This window comes from Saccoglossus kowalevskii, chromosome 7 (assembly GCF_978046115.1).
Source record: "Saccoglossus kowalevskii chromosome 7, keSacKowa6.1, whole genome shotgun sequence".
Lineage (NCBI taxonomy): Eukaryota > Metazoa > Hemichordata > Enteropneusta > Harrimaniidae > Saccoglossus > Saccoglossus kowalevskii.
This window is the reverse complement of record NC_140647.1, coordinates 19,711,515-19,728,171: the sequence shown is the minus strand read 5'-3', so window position 1 is coordinate 19,728,171 and position 16,657 is coordinate 19,711,515. Positions and strand designations below refer to the sequence as shown.

General features: G+C 34.8%; 1 protein-coding gene across 1 annotated transcript; it reads right to left on the bottom strand.

The window, feature by feature from the left end:
- Positions 1 to 3,568: 3,568 nt before the first annotated feature.
- On the bottom strand, positions 3,569 to 13,088 carry LOC100374566 (metal cation symporter ZIP14-like). Its single transcript, XM_085501841.1, has 12 exons — positions 12,852 to 13,088; positions 12,330 to 12,614; positions 10,800 to 11,010; positions 10,361 to 10,521; positions 10,022 to 10,181; positions 9,221 to 9,390; positions 8,372 to 8,509; positions 7,592 to 7,720; positions 7,284 to 7,365; positions 5,641 to 5,793; positions 4,635 to 4,822; positions 3,569 to 4,329 (listed from the first exon to the last, which is right to left on the bottom strand). Exons 1-12 carry the CDS (start codon positions 13,086 to 13,088, stop codon positions 4,192 to 4,194), a joined length of 2,052 nt encoding a protein of 683 aa, XP_085357967.1. The 3' UTR covers positions 3,569 to 4,191.
- Positions 13,089 to 16,657: the final 3,569 nt, after the last annotated feature.

Below are 16,657 nucleotides of genomic sequence, written 5' to 3'. Positions count from 1 at the left end.
TGGAACATTGAATGATCCGAAGAGCTCTCCAACTCAAATTCTCCGCCATTACTGCGCCGTGTGTAAAGACTCATGCGCATATTACCCTCGTAATGCTCTTCATTCGGTTAGAGGGCCTTTTACGTCTTGACATTGAATTTTGTAGTGAATTGTGTCATCTAGTCGTTTTACAATGTAATTTCCCTGGATTATTTTTTACGATTTTTTTTATTAGGATGTAAATTCTTGTACGTACCGAGAAAAATGACACATTTTTACAGTGTACGAAAAAAATATTTGATTGATTACGTTGTACGTCTAGCCGGTGATTACAGAATTACGGAATTTATTTTTTCTATTTACGTTGTACGAACAAAAAAATATTGCAATTACGTTGAACGGAAATAACCCTTGCCCCCCCTTTATTGTTGAAACTACATGTCAACAAAAATGTAATTTTTGATCAAGTCAATCTGGCATTTGTCAAATTGGTCGTACAACAATTTTACCATTAACAAGAAACATTCTTAGTCATTTATGTACCGGTATGTGAATCAGTGTTGTAATGTACCTCTGGTGTTGTGTTTTAAAAGGATGTCATTGTACAGCTGATGATCTAATGAAACATGTTGTGTCCTAATCCAGTTATTATACTACTGTAGAATACTTTATTTTTGCTTGGAATTAATTTTCGCTATTTTCGCTGATGGAATGATTCAGTGAAAATAAAATTCAGCGAATGTACCGTTTTTCCTATATTTTACATTAAACTTATCAAAAAATCAGTGAAAATTAATTCCATACAAAATACCCAAAAAGTCTTTTCAGCGAAAATTAATCCCAGCTAAAATAAAGTATTTCACAGTATCATTTTGAAATTTGGTCATATGCATTTGTTTGTCACAATCTTGAATGCCACATTCCTTAACATGTGTTTCTGGTAAGATAGATGTTGGCTCTATTGATAAATACTATTTTCTGTCTCGGATATCGTGTTATTGACCGCATTGGATTGCATCGTCATTAACCTGAATGCAAGATAAAGTTCTGTGTTTTTAATTATATTTCCAGGATCAGATTTATAAAACTTAATACCGGTAACAAATAAACTATAAAAGAGGAATTTCACCATGTAGTAATATTATAAATAATACCGTTGTTATTTCAAAAATCTCAAATTGTTTGTGAGAATTGCAACGGCATAAATTGCCTTTCATTAAGTATCTCATTGTACAATATACAAGGAAAAATAAATAATTTGAATAAAATAACCATTAATTACTGAAATACAAGTCAAGTCAAAATTCTAATTGGGAAAACAATGTATACACTGAAGGCTAAATATAGAAGCATATAGAGAATGCCGTTTTTCATGATATGCAGTGGTGCCACCAAGTGGGGGGAAAATAGGGTTCTCCCTATGGAGTTTTTAATAAAACAGAGCTTTCTATGGCTTCCTTGGGGCCCAAATTACTATCAGACAGGTCACAGTTGAAGACGGTGGCCACATGTGATCCCTGATCAATCAGAATGTTATGGTTGCCAGAGGATCTGCTCCCCAAGGTTAAGGGGTACATGGCCGTGGCACGATGGCGTTGCGCCCCTGTTTCCTTGTTTTAAAAAATCCCTGGCCTAAATTTTTGTCTAAAAATCGAACACTGTTCATCAGATTTTGAACCAATTGATGTAATTAACATAAATAAAATGGTGTTGAGATAAGATTATTCATAGACTTTTCAATACAATAATCTATTGATTTATATAAATTACACTTATGGTGGTTTAAAGTTCTGTTTGAGAAACTGCTTTAAAACCCATTGTCTAGTCCATAGTTGTGTACAGTAAACTGTGTGGAGACATTCCCCATGTACTTGTTTACAATTACTATGTAAAACACATGCAGCTATGCAAATAAATTCCTAAAAATGAAAAACATTTTAATAAAAATATTCTCGGCATTGTGAGTGTGCTCCACTGAAAATGGGTAAAAAATGTGATTTTTAATTGAAAGAAAATGATATGGTGAGTAACCTTAATTTAATGTCGTTTTTTCTTTCTTTTTTTCAATATTTTGGCACTAACCAGGACAAAATCTGTGATCTACTTCTTTTGAACTGAAACATAGGCTTACCAGAAACTTAAAGGGCGGTGGTCGTCGCGCCACGCATGCGCAAGATATGGGTCTCGTATGAATAAAGATGGCGACTTTGACTGTTGCGCAGACCATGGAGGTAAACTGAGACGTTATTAAGCTTTAACTGGGTATTTTTTTTTGGCATTGCTTAAGTCAAGAAAAAGAAAATCACTGAATAAGCCATCATCCATATTTTACTAAGTAATGCATCAAATAGCTCAATTATAGCTTTATGGCAAGAACGAAAACCTGACGGGAAGTAACGAAATTGGACGAAAACTGTATAGGTCATATGATTCAACTCTTGTGTAATGGAAATACTTTGACATGCTTGAACATGTCCGAAAAATTACCTGATGAAATACTGAATTGGAATAAATAAGCAATACTTTCACACATGAAAGGAGCAGAAAAAGACTGAAGTCTAGATGATGTGTTGTCAAGGCCAGGTGACTTGGAACTGGAGAGCTGGAACAGTTAATCGTAACGAACTGAGATGTTACTGGCGGTATAACAAATGGTCGAGTATTGGTCAATTTGGGTTCAATAATTTTCTGCAAATTCGTAAAATATGAATCCCCCTCCCCCTGAAACACAGGGTTGTGACGGTGACATGTCAGCAACAGATGCGAAACGTATATTAAAATTAACAATTTCTTCGAGGTTATTGCTAACTGAAACATGAACGTTGAGAGAGTTGTGTTTACCACCACTGATAAATTCGTTAAGGTTTTCCACATGGCGGTGCTGTTGGATTTATTGACTTCGATAAGATGAATTTAATATTTTTTCGTTGCGGCCTTGATTAAATTAACTACCAAATTATTAAGTTTGGCTCTATATTGGTTTAGAACAGTAACGTCTCCTAAAATGTGCAAGTCTTCGAGGACTGTCTCTTTCTTTAATTTTAAGTAGAAAGTCCGTATTCAGCCAACCTAGTTGTCTTAATTTGTTCACACGTCTACAAACAAAGTGGGCATGCGAATCACAAATATATTGTTAAAAATAGAATGCCATGTCTCACAATTAGTATAGAAATATTGTGTACTGAAAATAGAGTGTTCAGAAAGTCAACCAAAAATAAAGACTCGGCGAATAGAAACATGGTTTGGTGGATTGAGGAAAAGAGCGGAGTTTACGAACCACGAAAAAAGGGCATTCCCAAATTATGAATGAGAGTCAAATTAACATTATGATATATAATTGACATAAAAATGGTCCAGACATTTACCGACGCAGGCCGCGTAACACCATTTATAATTTTAGAAAAGCCTAAATCAACTAAAAAAATAAATAAGTTGTGAGTACAATTAGATAGAACATCATAATTAAAATCTACAAAAAAAAAAAAATTTCCCTGCTTTCTTGGTAAGCTCTTTCAATGTTATGAGCTAACAGCACATCTACGTTATGGCGGTATATAAACGTCACCAAGTAAAATGAACGTACAACTGGTTTAGTCCTTAAGTAACATAATTTAATATATAACCTCATTATCAGATGAAACGTACACGAAATTATCACTATATATAACTCTAGCAGATCTTGAACTTGTGATTTGGCGACATTCTTTTATTGATTTTAATTTCTTTGGACCTGCACTAAAAAATAACATCATCAGTACCCACAATGCATTTCTGGCATCAAGTGATATAGGATCTATCTATCGGAATTATTCATTCGAGGATAATATCTTCAACCCTTATTTGTGCGAAATATTTTCGGTGAAAAATAATTCATCTATTGATTGATTGATTATTGATTTTTTTCTTGATAACCACTAATAATATATATTTATGTACATTTGGTGGAATTTCGTTAGCTGTAAATCACGTTATAGGGGAAGTATCAACATTTGACATCATGGCTGTGCTACCATTATGATGTAAATAGTATTGGTATAATTTTAATATGAAATGGACACATCCTTAACAACCTTGATCAAAATTCTTTCTCATGCTGTATTTTATCTTGCGTGTTTTCCTACCACGATGTTCTTATAGGACAGCGGACCACTTTCAACAATCAAATCGTATTTATGTTTATTCGATTCAAGCTTAAATTGTGAGGTTCAGATTTCAAACTTCGATGGCGTGTTCAAAATAAGCCAAGAGAAAGATAATAGTAAATCCTGTTAGTATTCCAATATTTTGCCATAAAAACACCAACCAGTTATCTCCCCGCGTTGAACTTTTATATTGCGTCAATTGTGGTGTCTGAAGAGAAAAAAAAAAAAAAAGATTATTGTCATCGACTGTAAAAACAAAACAGAACAGATAGAAATCATCATGAGCATATTGATAAAATACCTTACATGTATATAGCGAAATTAGCTATATGTAAATTAGCTAGTTATTATGCACAGAATAATAATATTCTGAACAAACAGCCACCATGTACAAAGTTTTAATACGTTCAGGTAAACCGTTGTAAACTAAATATTAAATTTAAAAAAATTAAAGTACACAAGCAAAAACCAAATTTTCACAACACACAATTTGTTGTCATAGTGATTACTTACCATATCAGCCAATGCTATGTACAGAAACATACCGGCGGTGATTGCAAGTATCCACTCACTGACGCCGTCTATACTACCAATAACTAGACCAATGTACAACCCAACAAACGCAAAGCTAGCAGAAATTCCATTCCAAAGTAAAGCTCGCTTATAACCCATACCAGTTGACACTAAAATGGCATAATCACCTAGTAAAATAATCAGTTGAATAACAATGGCATTGTGAAAGGCATTTACAATTTTGTTTTCCTGTAAATGAAAATTTCATACTAATGTTAAATTTAGACACACCTAGTTTAATATATACACGGAAATGTGAGATTACATATTTTTGTTTCTACATTTATAATCTAATATTTGAAAAGATTTTATAAAAAAAAAAAAACACAGTCGCTTGCGTCAATGTGTGACTATTCTGTATCACAACGTTCTAAGCCACAAATAGAATATTTTCTGTGTTAATCCAGTGAAACAAAATGACTACAAACATGCCATACATCACACGTTATGGTGTACTTGAAATAGAAGGTCAGGAAGTGCCAGAATCTATAGTTTTACTATGTGTGGATTTATAATATCATGTCCGTATACTGCATCGCCTCCTGTCAACGTATAACACGCACCACACGATGGTGACATTATAAGATTTGTTTTACTCCGTTGTAAATTCCATTACAGTTGTATCTGGCTTCAATCCAAACGTGAACAGCGGGTACATGAATGGTTCACAGAACTAACACTGCACCATGATCATTTCCCAAAACATCACTTCCAGAGGTCACCAATTTTCTTCTTTTAATTCCATTTGATTTTTCGTTTAGAGTCCTTTGTATTTATTGTCGAGTCCTCTGTGTTTTTTTTATTCCTTTATTCTATTATGAATTAATTTGTTTTTATCGACGATTTCCTAGTTGGTATTTATTTTTTTTCTTGTTTTTACCGCAATTCGATAGAACATGTACGATGACATTGTTTCCTATGAATATACATGTAATGTTAATCTTACCAAATTCGTGCGGCAGTTCATGACATAGCACAGCTATACTGGTGGACACCCCCGTTAAAACATCGATACAAAATGCTGCACCAATAGCCAGACCATCGGCGAAGTTATGCAAACCATCACCTATTATCACCATGACAGCCAAACTGTTCAAATCTACGAATGAGATTCACAATCTTAGACCTCAGACGTAAATGACCGCAGAGATCTCGTTGAGAGTGAGAGTGTCACGAGATTTTTGCCTCTCAGATAGTCTTCCATTCTCTCCTGTCATATCGTCAACTATTAAGCTATATAACAATGGTCGCGAATGGAACACTATTTGATCTCGGTGGCCACTTTTGTCTAAGGTCTATCAATGGGAACGATGTAAATATAGAAAAGCGTATATTTAAAGCGCGGTAGTCGTCGCGCTGCGCATGTGCTAGATATATGGGTCTCATTAAAAAAAAGATGGCGACATTGACTATTGCGCAGATCAACGAGTACGAAATGAGACGTTTCCAAGCTTTCATTAAGCAATTTTCATGTTATTGGAAGGTATCGAAGGAGTCACCGGCGGTAATCAGTGCAAGTCGCGCCCAGGTGAAACCTCATACTTGTGATTTCCATTAGAAAAGCGCATTGGATTGTGGGAAAATCAATGTTAATCAACACAAATGTCGCACATGCGTGACGACTACCGCGCTTTAAATAAAACACTCGATAAAAATTAACAGTTTTCCACACTGTGAAATTCATGAAAAATACATTATTTTATCAAGTAAAATCATATTTATTAAAGTTATTGTTTATATACGCGCTACGTATTTTGTTTTTTTATTTAACAGTATATCAAATTATATATATGTTTTTGTTTTTTTAATATTCACAGTAATTATGAATCTTATCATTGGTGTGCATATATACATTTCCAAAAAATTAAAGAATTTCACAATGTCGAAAACGAATAGCCTTTATCATATTGTTTATAGACAAATTAGGTTTCAGTCTTAAATCGGATATACTATCAAAAATCAGGACGTCACTATTGTTAAAGGACGGTGGTCGTCGCACCGCGTCTCTTTCGACATAGCGAAATACACAACGTGTGTAAAATACATTGTTTAAATTAAATTTGAGCTCACGCTGCGCTGCGACCACCACCCTTTAACTATTTATTAGAAGGCAATGTCCTCGAAAGCTGATTTCCACAACAACTCAGGAAGATGCTTCCATTTTACTATTCATTATAATAATAGTTTGTTTCCAATTAGCCTAACACAAGTTAGTTAAAGTGCCTGAGAAATGCCTACACATTCAGTAGCGGGGATTGAGTCCCAAGCGACGATAACAACACATGCTAAATACGCAAAGACTCACGGGGAGACGCTTGTTTGTAAACAATGACACGCTATATGGCCATCTGACGCATGCAGGTGACGACTCCCCCGCTTTAAACTTATTTTTACAAATAACAGAGAAAACTTCAGGAGCCGAGGAGGGTCATTATTTTTTTCGCGATGTCTTTCAGAGAAATAAATAGGAGACAAAAAACTAAGCGAAGAAAGCCGCGTGTGTCATAGCCATATAAAATTAAAAAATAGCACTCCAACCACCGAATAAAAAATAATCTGCCAACAAATTCAATGCTCCAAATGACTTACACTGCCACCATTTTTTCTTTGTTTTTGAATCTTCGAAATGTTCTTCAATAATTTCCAGCGTTTTGTCATCAGAAAGTCCAGACTGAAAGTGCAAGGTTAAATGTCAATGACACAATTGTGTAATATGTAGTTAATATTTAATCTGGAAATTGGATCTTCAATGTGGCATTTATTGATTGAATGAACATAGCACTCATAAGAAACACTACCATCCATGTAACTCCTTCCCATTACCATGAAAGGTGGATATAAATAAACGTGAGTGTGATCATAAGGCTTTATTATACAAATTCTATGCGACGTCCTACCACAAGGTCAGCGCTGGATTCCGATTTCGTCACATGATTCTTCATTTGTATAGAAGTATCTTCCCTAATATTATTTCCCTGATCGAGGCTAGGTACATGGTGGTGACTGTGTCCATGCCCATCACCACTCTAGATTACAAACATAACAATTATTAAAATTACTATTTAACTCAATTCATCGTAGTTACTTCAAATATAATTATAATGTCATAGAGTTGTAGCGCAGCTCGCGTTGGAATTTCACGTGAATAATAAGTATTTTGGTGTTGGCGTTTTATTTAAATTAAATTTGTCTTAAATTTGATATTAATAATGTTGTAAATGAGTTTCTTAGAGCACTCGGTTAGCCTAAATGTTATACCACAAATTACCACAACTAAATTACTCAGAACAACACCTTGAAAATGTTACATTACACATTTGCTCGCAGTCATATTGCTCAAACGTATGGTGTGAACATTATAAATAAATAAATAAATAAATAAATAAATAAATAAATAAATAAATAAATAAATAAATAAATAAATAAATAAATAAATAAATAAATAAATAAATAAATAAATAAATAAATAAATAAATAAATAAATAAATAAATAAATAAATAAATAAATAAATAAATAAATAAATAAATAAATAAATAAATAAATAAATAAATAAATAAATAAATAAATAAATAAATAAATAAATAAATAAATAAATAAATAAATAAATAAATAAATAAATAAATGAGTGAGTGAGTGAATGAATGCTTGGTGACGGTGGTGACAAATACACACTTACCGCGTTAATATGTATAGCTATAAGATGCATGAATCGCTCTAATAGGAAAAAACAATAAATAGATCCCCAGACAACCGTCATCTTCCAAAGATAGTCGAGGCTGCCGCTTGCGCCTTCCCCATGTCCCATTCCCGTCGCCTACAATGTAAGATAAAACCACAGTCAGCTGGCGCACACGTGATAATAAAATAAATACGATATTTAGTATATGGCGGCCCCCATATAGTAAATATCGTATTTATTTTATTATCACGTGTGCGCCAGCTGACTGTGGATAAAACGAAGAATTGTACGTCAGTCCAAATAAACAAATAATATACCACGTAATTCTCACTTGACGGCTCCCCTCCTCTCCCCGGCAGGAATTGATTATGTATGACCCACCCATATATTGTAACATCCTGAAAACGGTATAATGTACTATGAGGTTATTACGAGGATACCGAAAAGTATGCACGAAGACAGTACAGCGGCAGTATTGAACGACGCGCAGCAGAGGTCGATGCGACGGCGTATTGTCTGAGTGCATAGTATGTGGTATCCTCGCAACAACCTTATAATTATACATCTTTTCCTTCCAATGATACATCATGGGAATGCCGAACTCCAAAAAGTTTAAAACAGAATTAGCGAACTTTTTTGTGTGGAGTCCAGTCAGACTCTGGTGGCAGCCATGCTTGTCTTTATTATTAGAGGTCACTTGCACGTAATCATTCCATATTTACAATTTGCATTTCCTAATATGGTAGGATGAAAATACCCCATGAAATACCGCAAAATTACGGCACGCTGTAACTTATGTCGTTACTGTGACAGATGTATAAAGATAGTAATTATTGAAGTACTTACGTGTGGAATCAGATGCAATAACGCATCAGCAGACATGGTACTCACGGATAGTGCTATCAATGTTTGCATTAACTTATTATAAAATGTCTTGCCTATAACTGGTATTGTTAATATTCCTAAGAAGGAACACAAACAAATGACGAGTACTGCCACCGTGCCATAAAGAAACACTGTAAAGCGAAGAAAATTCTTTATGTTATAAATGTATCTACCGTCACCGTATGTTGCGCCCTCTACCATCAATTTTGTTTCTTCGTCCGGGACATCATCAACATAATATTGGAGTAATTAACAAAATAATTAACTCCATTGTGACAACTATCGTTGTTCTGATCTAATTGAAACCGACAAAAAGCATCGTCGGGATAGCAATGTTTCACGAACTTGATGTGAACACATAACTCTATGTTAACTCCATGTAGTTGTTTTTCGATCGACACTTTCTATGACACATGAAAAATACAAGTTTAAAATACTCCTCCAACAACCAGGATAAATAAACGAATAAACGTACATGGCTGAAGAAAATGATGAAAACATATACTCCCGTATACTTGTTGTATGTCAGTATGGATTCATCATTGAAGCACAGTGTCCACAGTACAGAACGTATTTAAGTTGTCGAAGTTCTAGTTCTTCGACACTCCTTGACTAGTCCCGATCAATTACGCGGTGTGTGCAGACTACTATTTCAGATATTTCTCCATTATTAAATTACCGTTATTCTCACGACTATTAAATGACGTCACGTTACATATACGATACATATCTCATAGCATAAACATAATTTAGTGTACTTACTCTCGGCCGAGGCGGATTCGATTGGCTCAGATTCTGGATGGCATACACCACTGAGTATTTGTTGTAGCAATGAAGGACTCATCTCTAAAAACTCGTCTTCGTTTGCACCAATCGTGTGATTAATACTGAACATACCGAATAGTTCACTCGCACTGTAACACTGTGAAATTATTTGAAACACGTGAATCGTTGTAGCCATGGTTATGGTTTATATGTATGCAACTCTCATATTTGAATATTTTTGATGTGCACACAATTATAAACGATCATTATATATATACAAACAAACTTTGTGTTACGTGGAAAAAAACTATAATAAATAAAACAATAAAAACTGACCCCGTGAGATGTTTTGTATGCCACGTCGTCTTCTTCTGCCTCCATGGTATTGTACGAATCTTGAAGATTCAAGTCACGTCTCTGTCTGTGAATCGATAGGCTGTGGCTATGCAATTCCTCCTCTTCTCCGATACCAAGATCCTCCAGCATATGTTCCAACGCTGAAAGCGAATATTATGAATATGTATCAACTGGTCCACATGGGAATCGAATCGGAATAATTTAGAGGAATGCACCCACGGATAGCGACACAGACATGCAAGTATATAACTCAAATAGTAAAATTAAACGACGAGACACTATTATATAATAATAAAATGTTGCAGTTGGTAAATGACACAGAGAATTGCTGCAACACCTATAAAAACGAAAGCAAACTACGTGCGTTCCAGGCCGTAATGGGCGGTGTGTTAAAACATTCGAATCAAGTAACACTTACAATGCAGGGATATGTAACCATCTTCTCCATATACTTTAAATATTTCCCACAAAAAGGAATCAGTATCTATCTTTGATGGTTCGCCAATGCAGTACCCAAACACTAGATACGACACGGTGATTGTCGACAGTTCTGCTAATTCGTCGGCATCCGCCCCGATTTTGTGATTGGCCATTGTGGATTCATTGTAGGCGCTCTCTGCTGTAAAACACTGTACACAAAACAAACTTAGCATACTGCCCTGGCTACTTGTAAATCAAAGACAGAAAGTATCCTCATACTGTGATGTATAAATCAGTTGTTAAAAGACTAATCCGAGAAAAGAACTCTTTATAAAATTTATAATAATGAATATACATAACGTCTGCGCCAAATTGCGTTCAGACGACTTTCGTCTTTATTATTGACGTTTAGCGAATGTTTCAACACACACTGCTACGACTAAACACAACTGATTTGGATTGAAACTGTTCGCTCTCTATAATTTCTCCCAGCATGGAATATGCAAAATGGGATTTACTTGACACCACTTAATGTTTTCTAAATATCATTGCTATGAGAAGTATGAATTTCTTAATATTTTTAAAATAAATTTGTGGGTTGTGAAATAATCCCGTAATACCATATATATGTATACTGTTCGCTGTTATTATAATGCGTAATTAATACATTCATTAGAGGTTTAATCAATTAAAAATGTAAAAATATCGATATTATATGATTTTGTAAATAGTTCTTTCTTTCCGCGTCAGGGTTGGGGTGGACCACGAACCCCGTTTACGCAGCACGATATCATGTAATCTGAGTAAATGTAGTACTCAAGTATCAATCTTATCTAGTCATATAACAACCCTGTTTGGTTTTCTAATAAAATGAATGGTATTAAGTCAATAACAATTACTTTGTGTGTTTTATAGCATAGCGGCACAGGTAGTATATGTAGATGGACTGAACAAATCACGTATCGCTTTAGGTTACAATATCACGGCAAAAGTGTCTCCGATACTTTGATTTTTTATGACCATGATCATAAACAATATTTTTATTGCTTAAAAATTAGTTTTGTCTGGGATAAGATGCATATGCATTGTAGATAAACTAGCGTAGTTGAAAGACGCAGAACTTCGATGGCAAATTACATAAAAAGGAACAGTTTAAAAATCTCCTTTTACGTCCGTTCTGACTTCCAGTCAATTGATTAAGTCACTTGCTAACTATCGCGTACATAAAATACTCAGCCCACATCATCACATCCATGACTCAATATTATTTAACAAGTTAATTTTCAAATCAAAACAAATCTGAGTCCATCTCGACTAAACACAGTGCATTCATAGTTGTAGACCAACGCACGCGTGTCCGACCGGGCAGTGTGCGACATGCAGGTGTTATGCCTGCAATTGAATTTAATATGTAACTATAACTGATATACACGGTACCAGTGCGTGGTAATTTGTCTGAGGTGACACGTATGTACGGCTCAAAGTCCATGCAAAATGGCTTGAGTGTAATTTTATATATTAAAGTTACCTTGGCATAATTAGTCGCTACATACGTAGCGTTGATGTCTTCAATCACATTCTGAAATTCGTGATACGTGTGTCTGTTGGGGTCGCTGTCACTGTCGTAGTCCAGCAGTGACTGTGAGAAATAATCGTAGTCTTTTGCACTCGGATCTAATATGGTTTTGCACACGGTTCCCAAATCTGTGACATAATACAATAGTACTACGCTCGCCTGGTGGAACTGCGGTACGTTTAAACCATATTTCATATCAGCATCAACGATGGTGAATAAACTCTCAACAGGAAGACACTGATATGAAAAAAAAATAATAACAACGATAACTAAAACTCCATCGTATCCTGTGAACAAAATGGCCGCCGCATTTTAGGTTTGCAGCGATGAACAATTTTAAAGTTGTTAACAGTCTCAAATTAAATCTTATATTGAACACTATTGTTTTAAGACGTTCCACTAATTATCACTCATCTGCAATTTAAAGTATTTTTCTTTTTATGTACAAACTTTTACAGTTATTGAATATGTTACCTCTTGACATGACGTATTCGTGTTAGTAAAATCAATGGTATCACATTGCATTCTGTTCCATAATATTCGTATAATATGCTCAGTCTCGGTGGCTGTGATATTCGACTTGCTTTCGGGTTTTACACTTTCTAAATATTCGTCAACATCGTGGAACGGGTCTTCGTCGTGTCCATGTGTACTGTACATAATCACTAAACAGCATGAAACGAATGCAACTAGATGGCTGTTGGCAAACATCACGATCGACCGCGGCGATGGAGATAGGACAGGACAACTTGCTAGAGTTTGTGCAGCCTCATAAAACACGTGCCCTGGAAGGTAGCCTATTAGGTTACTAGTTTTTTAGAAGATTACGACAGTGGATATTGCGATTCGTTTCCTGGCAACCAACAGTATCGCATGAAGGTGCCATAAACGAAATGTCTTCATTATTCGTATAGATCTTACATCAATCGCAAAATAACTCCTTACCATAATACAGAATGACGGAGAGGCATATCTTCACCCATGTTTGATTTGTGAGCCAGAATCAACAAGGTATATTATCTGGTATCGACATATCACGTGGTGACCCTGTTACTGTATGTGACTGTTATGCTTTAGTGCTCTCTGAAACAATCTCATGGAATTGTTACAGAATGAAAACGTTATTATACCAGTAGCACAGTTCATAAGTAAAAGCTTCGAAGTCAGGAAGCAGGGTCTTACTTGACATCTTAATGCCTGCTGTCAATTTAGTAATTTTATATTAGTTAGTAATTTAGTGATTGTATTTGTTATTTAGTATATTGTGTTTTTGTTTTGTTTTTATACATATTTTTCTCCTTGTACTTTGTGACCATTTTCTTTCCCGTCGGGGATTGTGTAAGAGTCAATAAGTAAATAAAGGTATATACTAGTATGACCGTGACAACAATTCACCAGAGTACTAAAAAGAAGTTGAGATAATTGCTAATTTGCATAACAATTCACCCAGTAAGAAGTTTGCTTATGCTCATAATTAAAATGGCTGTAACAGTTCCAAATATATATTGTTTTGTTAAAAGTTAAATACAGTGCATATTATGGAGATCCCGTCATTTCTTTTTTTACCATGTTTCTTTTTTATTATTTATGTACAGCCTTGCTAAATTTTGCTAAGCATTCAAAAAAGAGAATGTTTGCACGTGTTATCTATATTTTAATATCGTTTTTTGAGTATGTTCCACTATTCACAATTCTACAAAATCTTTAGCTAAGACTGATTGGATAATAAAAAGCAAAAAAAAAAATCACTCCCAAGTGCCCACAAACCTGCATCTCTGCCTTAAGTCAACTCAACTGTCAACACGTTTTGTCTCTTCCATCAAATGCGTACGATAATATATTTATTGTGGCGTTTATTGTGGCGTAGGAATTTGGAAAACAAAAATTATCATCGTCGGTGAAAAAAAACTACGAAAGGAATGTTAAAAGGCAAATGTAATTTAAAATGCCTTCAGCTCAAATCTCTTCTTTGAGAAACACATTAATACCAAACAGACGTATTTATGAATCAGCTTGATAACACCATCCTGTTACTAGGCAACTGAGCCGAGAAACGTTCAATGTGTCACGCACCCAGACTCTGAATCACAGCATGGGTAACTTTGAGTATTTTTGAACTCTTTTAAATAATTGAGTTTTTGTAAATTAAAAATGTTTGTTTTTTGCAGCAAACATGGCCGCAGTATTCTTTCGTTGAAATAATGTAAAACGCAAATGCACATGCGCCCTGATTTACCTATACGTACAGATAATTTGTACTTCAAGTTGCGTTCATGTATACTGCACAAAAGCAACAATTATTATTGTAATTACTTCTTGATGGCTGACCCATAATAATTATAAACAAACCACAGTAAAGCCCAGAAAGCAACCGCTCATTCAGTGGACAAGGCGAAAAAGTCGGCTCATGTTGGTTCACTTCTTCAATGGTTGCACTGGTTACTAATTTCTTCTCGCATGCAATTGCTTGTTAGTTGTGTTTGTTATACATAGACCGTGGGGATAAGGGGAAGGTGTAAAATACAGGCGTCTATGGCTACGTTTAGTCTCAATTTCAATTTAAAGCCTAGTTTTTCGTCAAATTCAACCATAATAGGACAGGGTCATTCGGTGAGGAAATGTGTTAAACTGCTTTTCCGTTGGTCAAATCGAAGATGTTCATTTCAAAATGTAAGTTACACGTGCGCCCAAGGGTGCGATCATTTAACTCTCATTTTCGCAATATTGTCGTAAACAGAACCAGTGAGGGGTGGGGTCACTCTCCCTTGCAGAGTCTTCTTGACCTAGGGAGCCACAGAGAGCCACAACTCGTGGGACGTTCCCTTTAGATGGAGAATGGGGTGGGGTGTCACGCGGGAGGGAAAATTGCCAGACAAATACTTCGAGGCGCGGATTTTCATAATGCTAAATAGACGTTCAAGGCTTATCGAGCATTTATTTTAAATCTCATCAAATTGAAAAACTAAATCTGTATAAATAAAATGTCCATTATTGACGAATTCGTTCATAATAGAATAGAATTTAATTTACACAGTCTTTTTTTCGGAACACACATTTATTGTCATATACTTTACAGGGTTACAGTTTACTAGCAGCCTATCGGCTGACATAGCTCTTTATTGAGATGTATACTGAATCAGCATTCAAATCAATCGGGCTAGCAGTTTTGAAGAAGTTGAAAAAAGCATGTTTACTTATCAAACGCTTTTTTCCGGAAAGTAAAGTCGTTTTTTTAAACATTTTGAAAGCGAAAGGAGTTTTTAGAGCACAATATTACAGGAAGATTACAAAATGTACATGCATTTTTCTTCTGGGACCCGAAAATCGATGCGCCACGCAACACAATATTCTGTGACGAAACATTAAAGGGCGACAGTCGTCGTGCCGCGTCCTGTTCGATATGGGACTCATAGCGACACATACAACGCGTGTAAAATACATTGTTTATTTACATGAAATTTGAACACGCGCTGCGCGACGACCACCGCGCTTTAACAGAAAGAAAATGGTCCTGAATTTTAGTTTTCTGAAGAATATATATTGCTTACATATTTCATGACGCTGCTATCCATTGACCATCGTGAATCATTAATTATTAGTTTGTTGAAATACAATAGAATTACCATAACATCTAATATGGAAAACTATTAATACAAACAAAATTGCAGAACTAGTATAAAGTATATTGTACCCATGTCATGTACTAGCATGCATGTACTACGCATCAATTATTGTTCTTCCCAGACACAGTAACTCCATAATATAATACTGTTATACACTAACATTTTTTTTAATACTTTTAGATATCAAAATGTGCATTGTAAAACACTATATATCATTTTCACTATATGTTACCAAGCAATATTTTGAAGACATTGAGATATCTTCTTGCAAAACAATGGTAAAACGCCATAAAAAAACAAAAACAAATTTTCATTGTAATTCATGGATCGATTATCTCTTTCTTTATCTTTGTTACATGATATATAACAATTTTTACATGGAAATCACAATATTGTTATTTATTTATTTTTATTTTACCTTAACTACGATGTAATATAATAACACATTGCACCATGTTTATGACGCTATAGAATCGGTTTGTTTTCATGGCCTTGATATCGATTGAAAATTATGGTTGTATATAACACCTGCAGCCTCTCCACTAAAACTATAATTATTATATATTGTTATGCTGTGCTTTGAGTTTGATCGTAATACATACCATAGTTGGTTAACAATGTCCACCGGGTTGACTTGAACACGATTGAATGCATGGT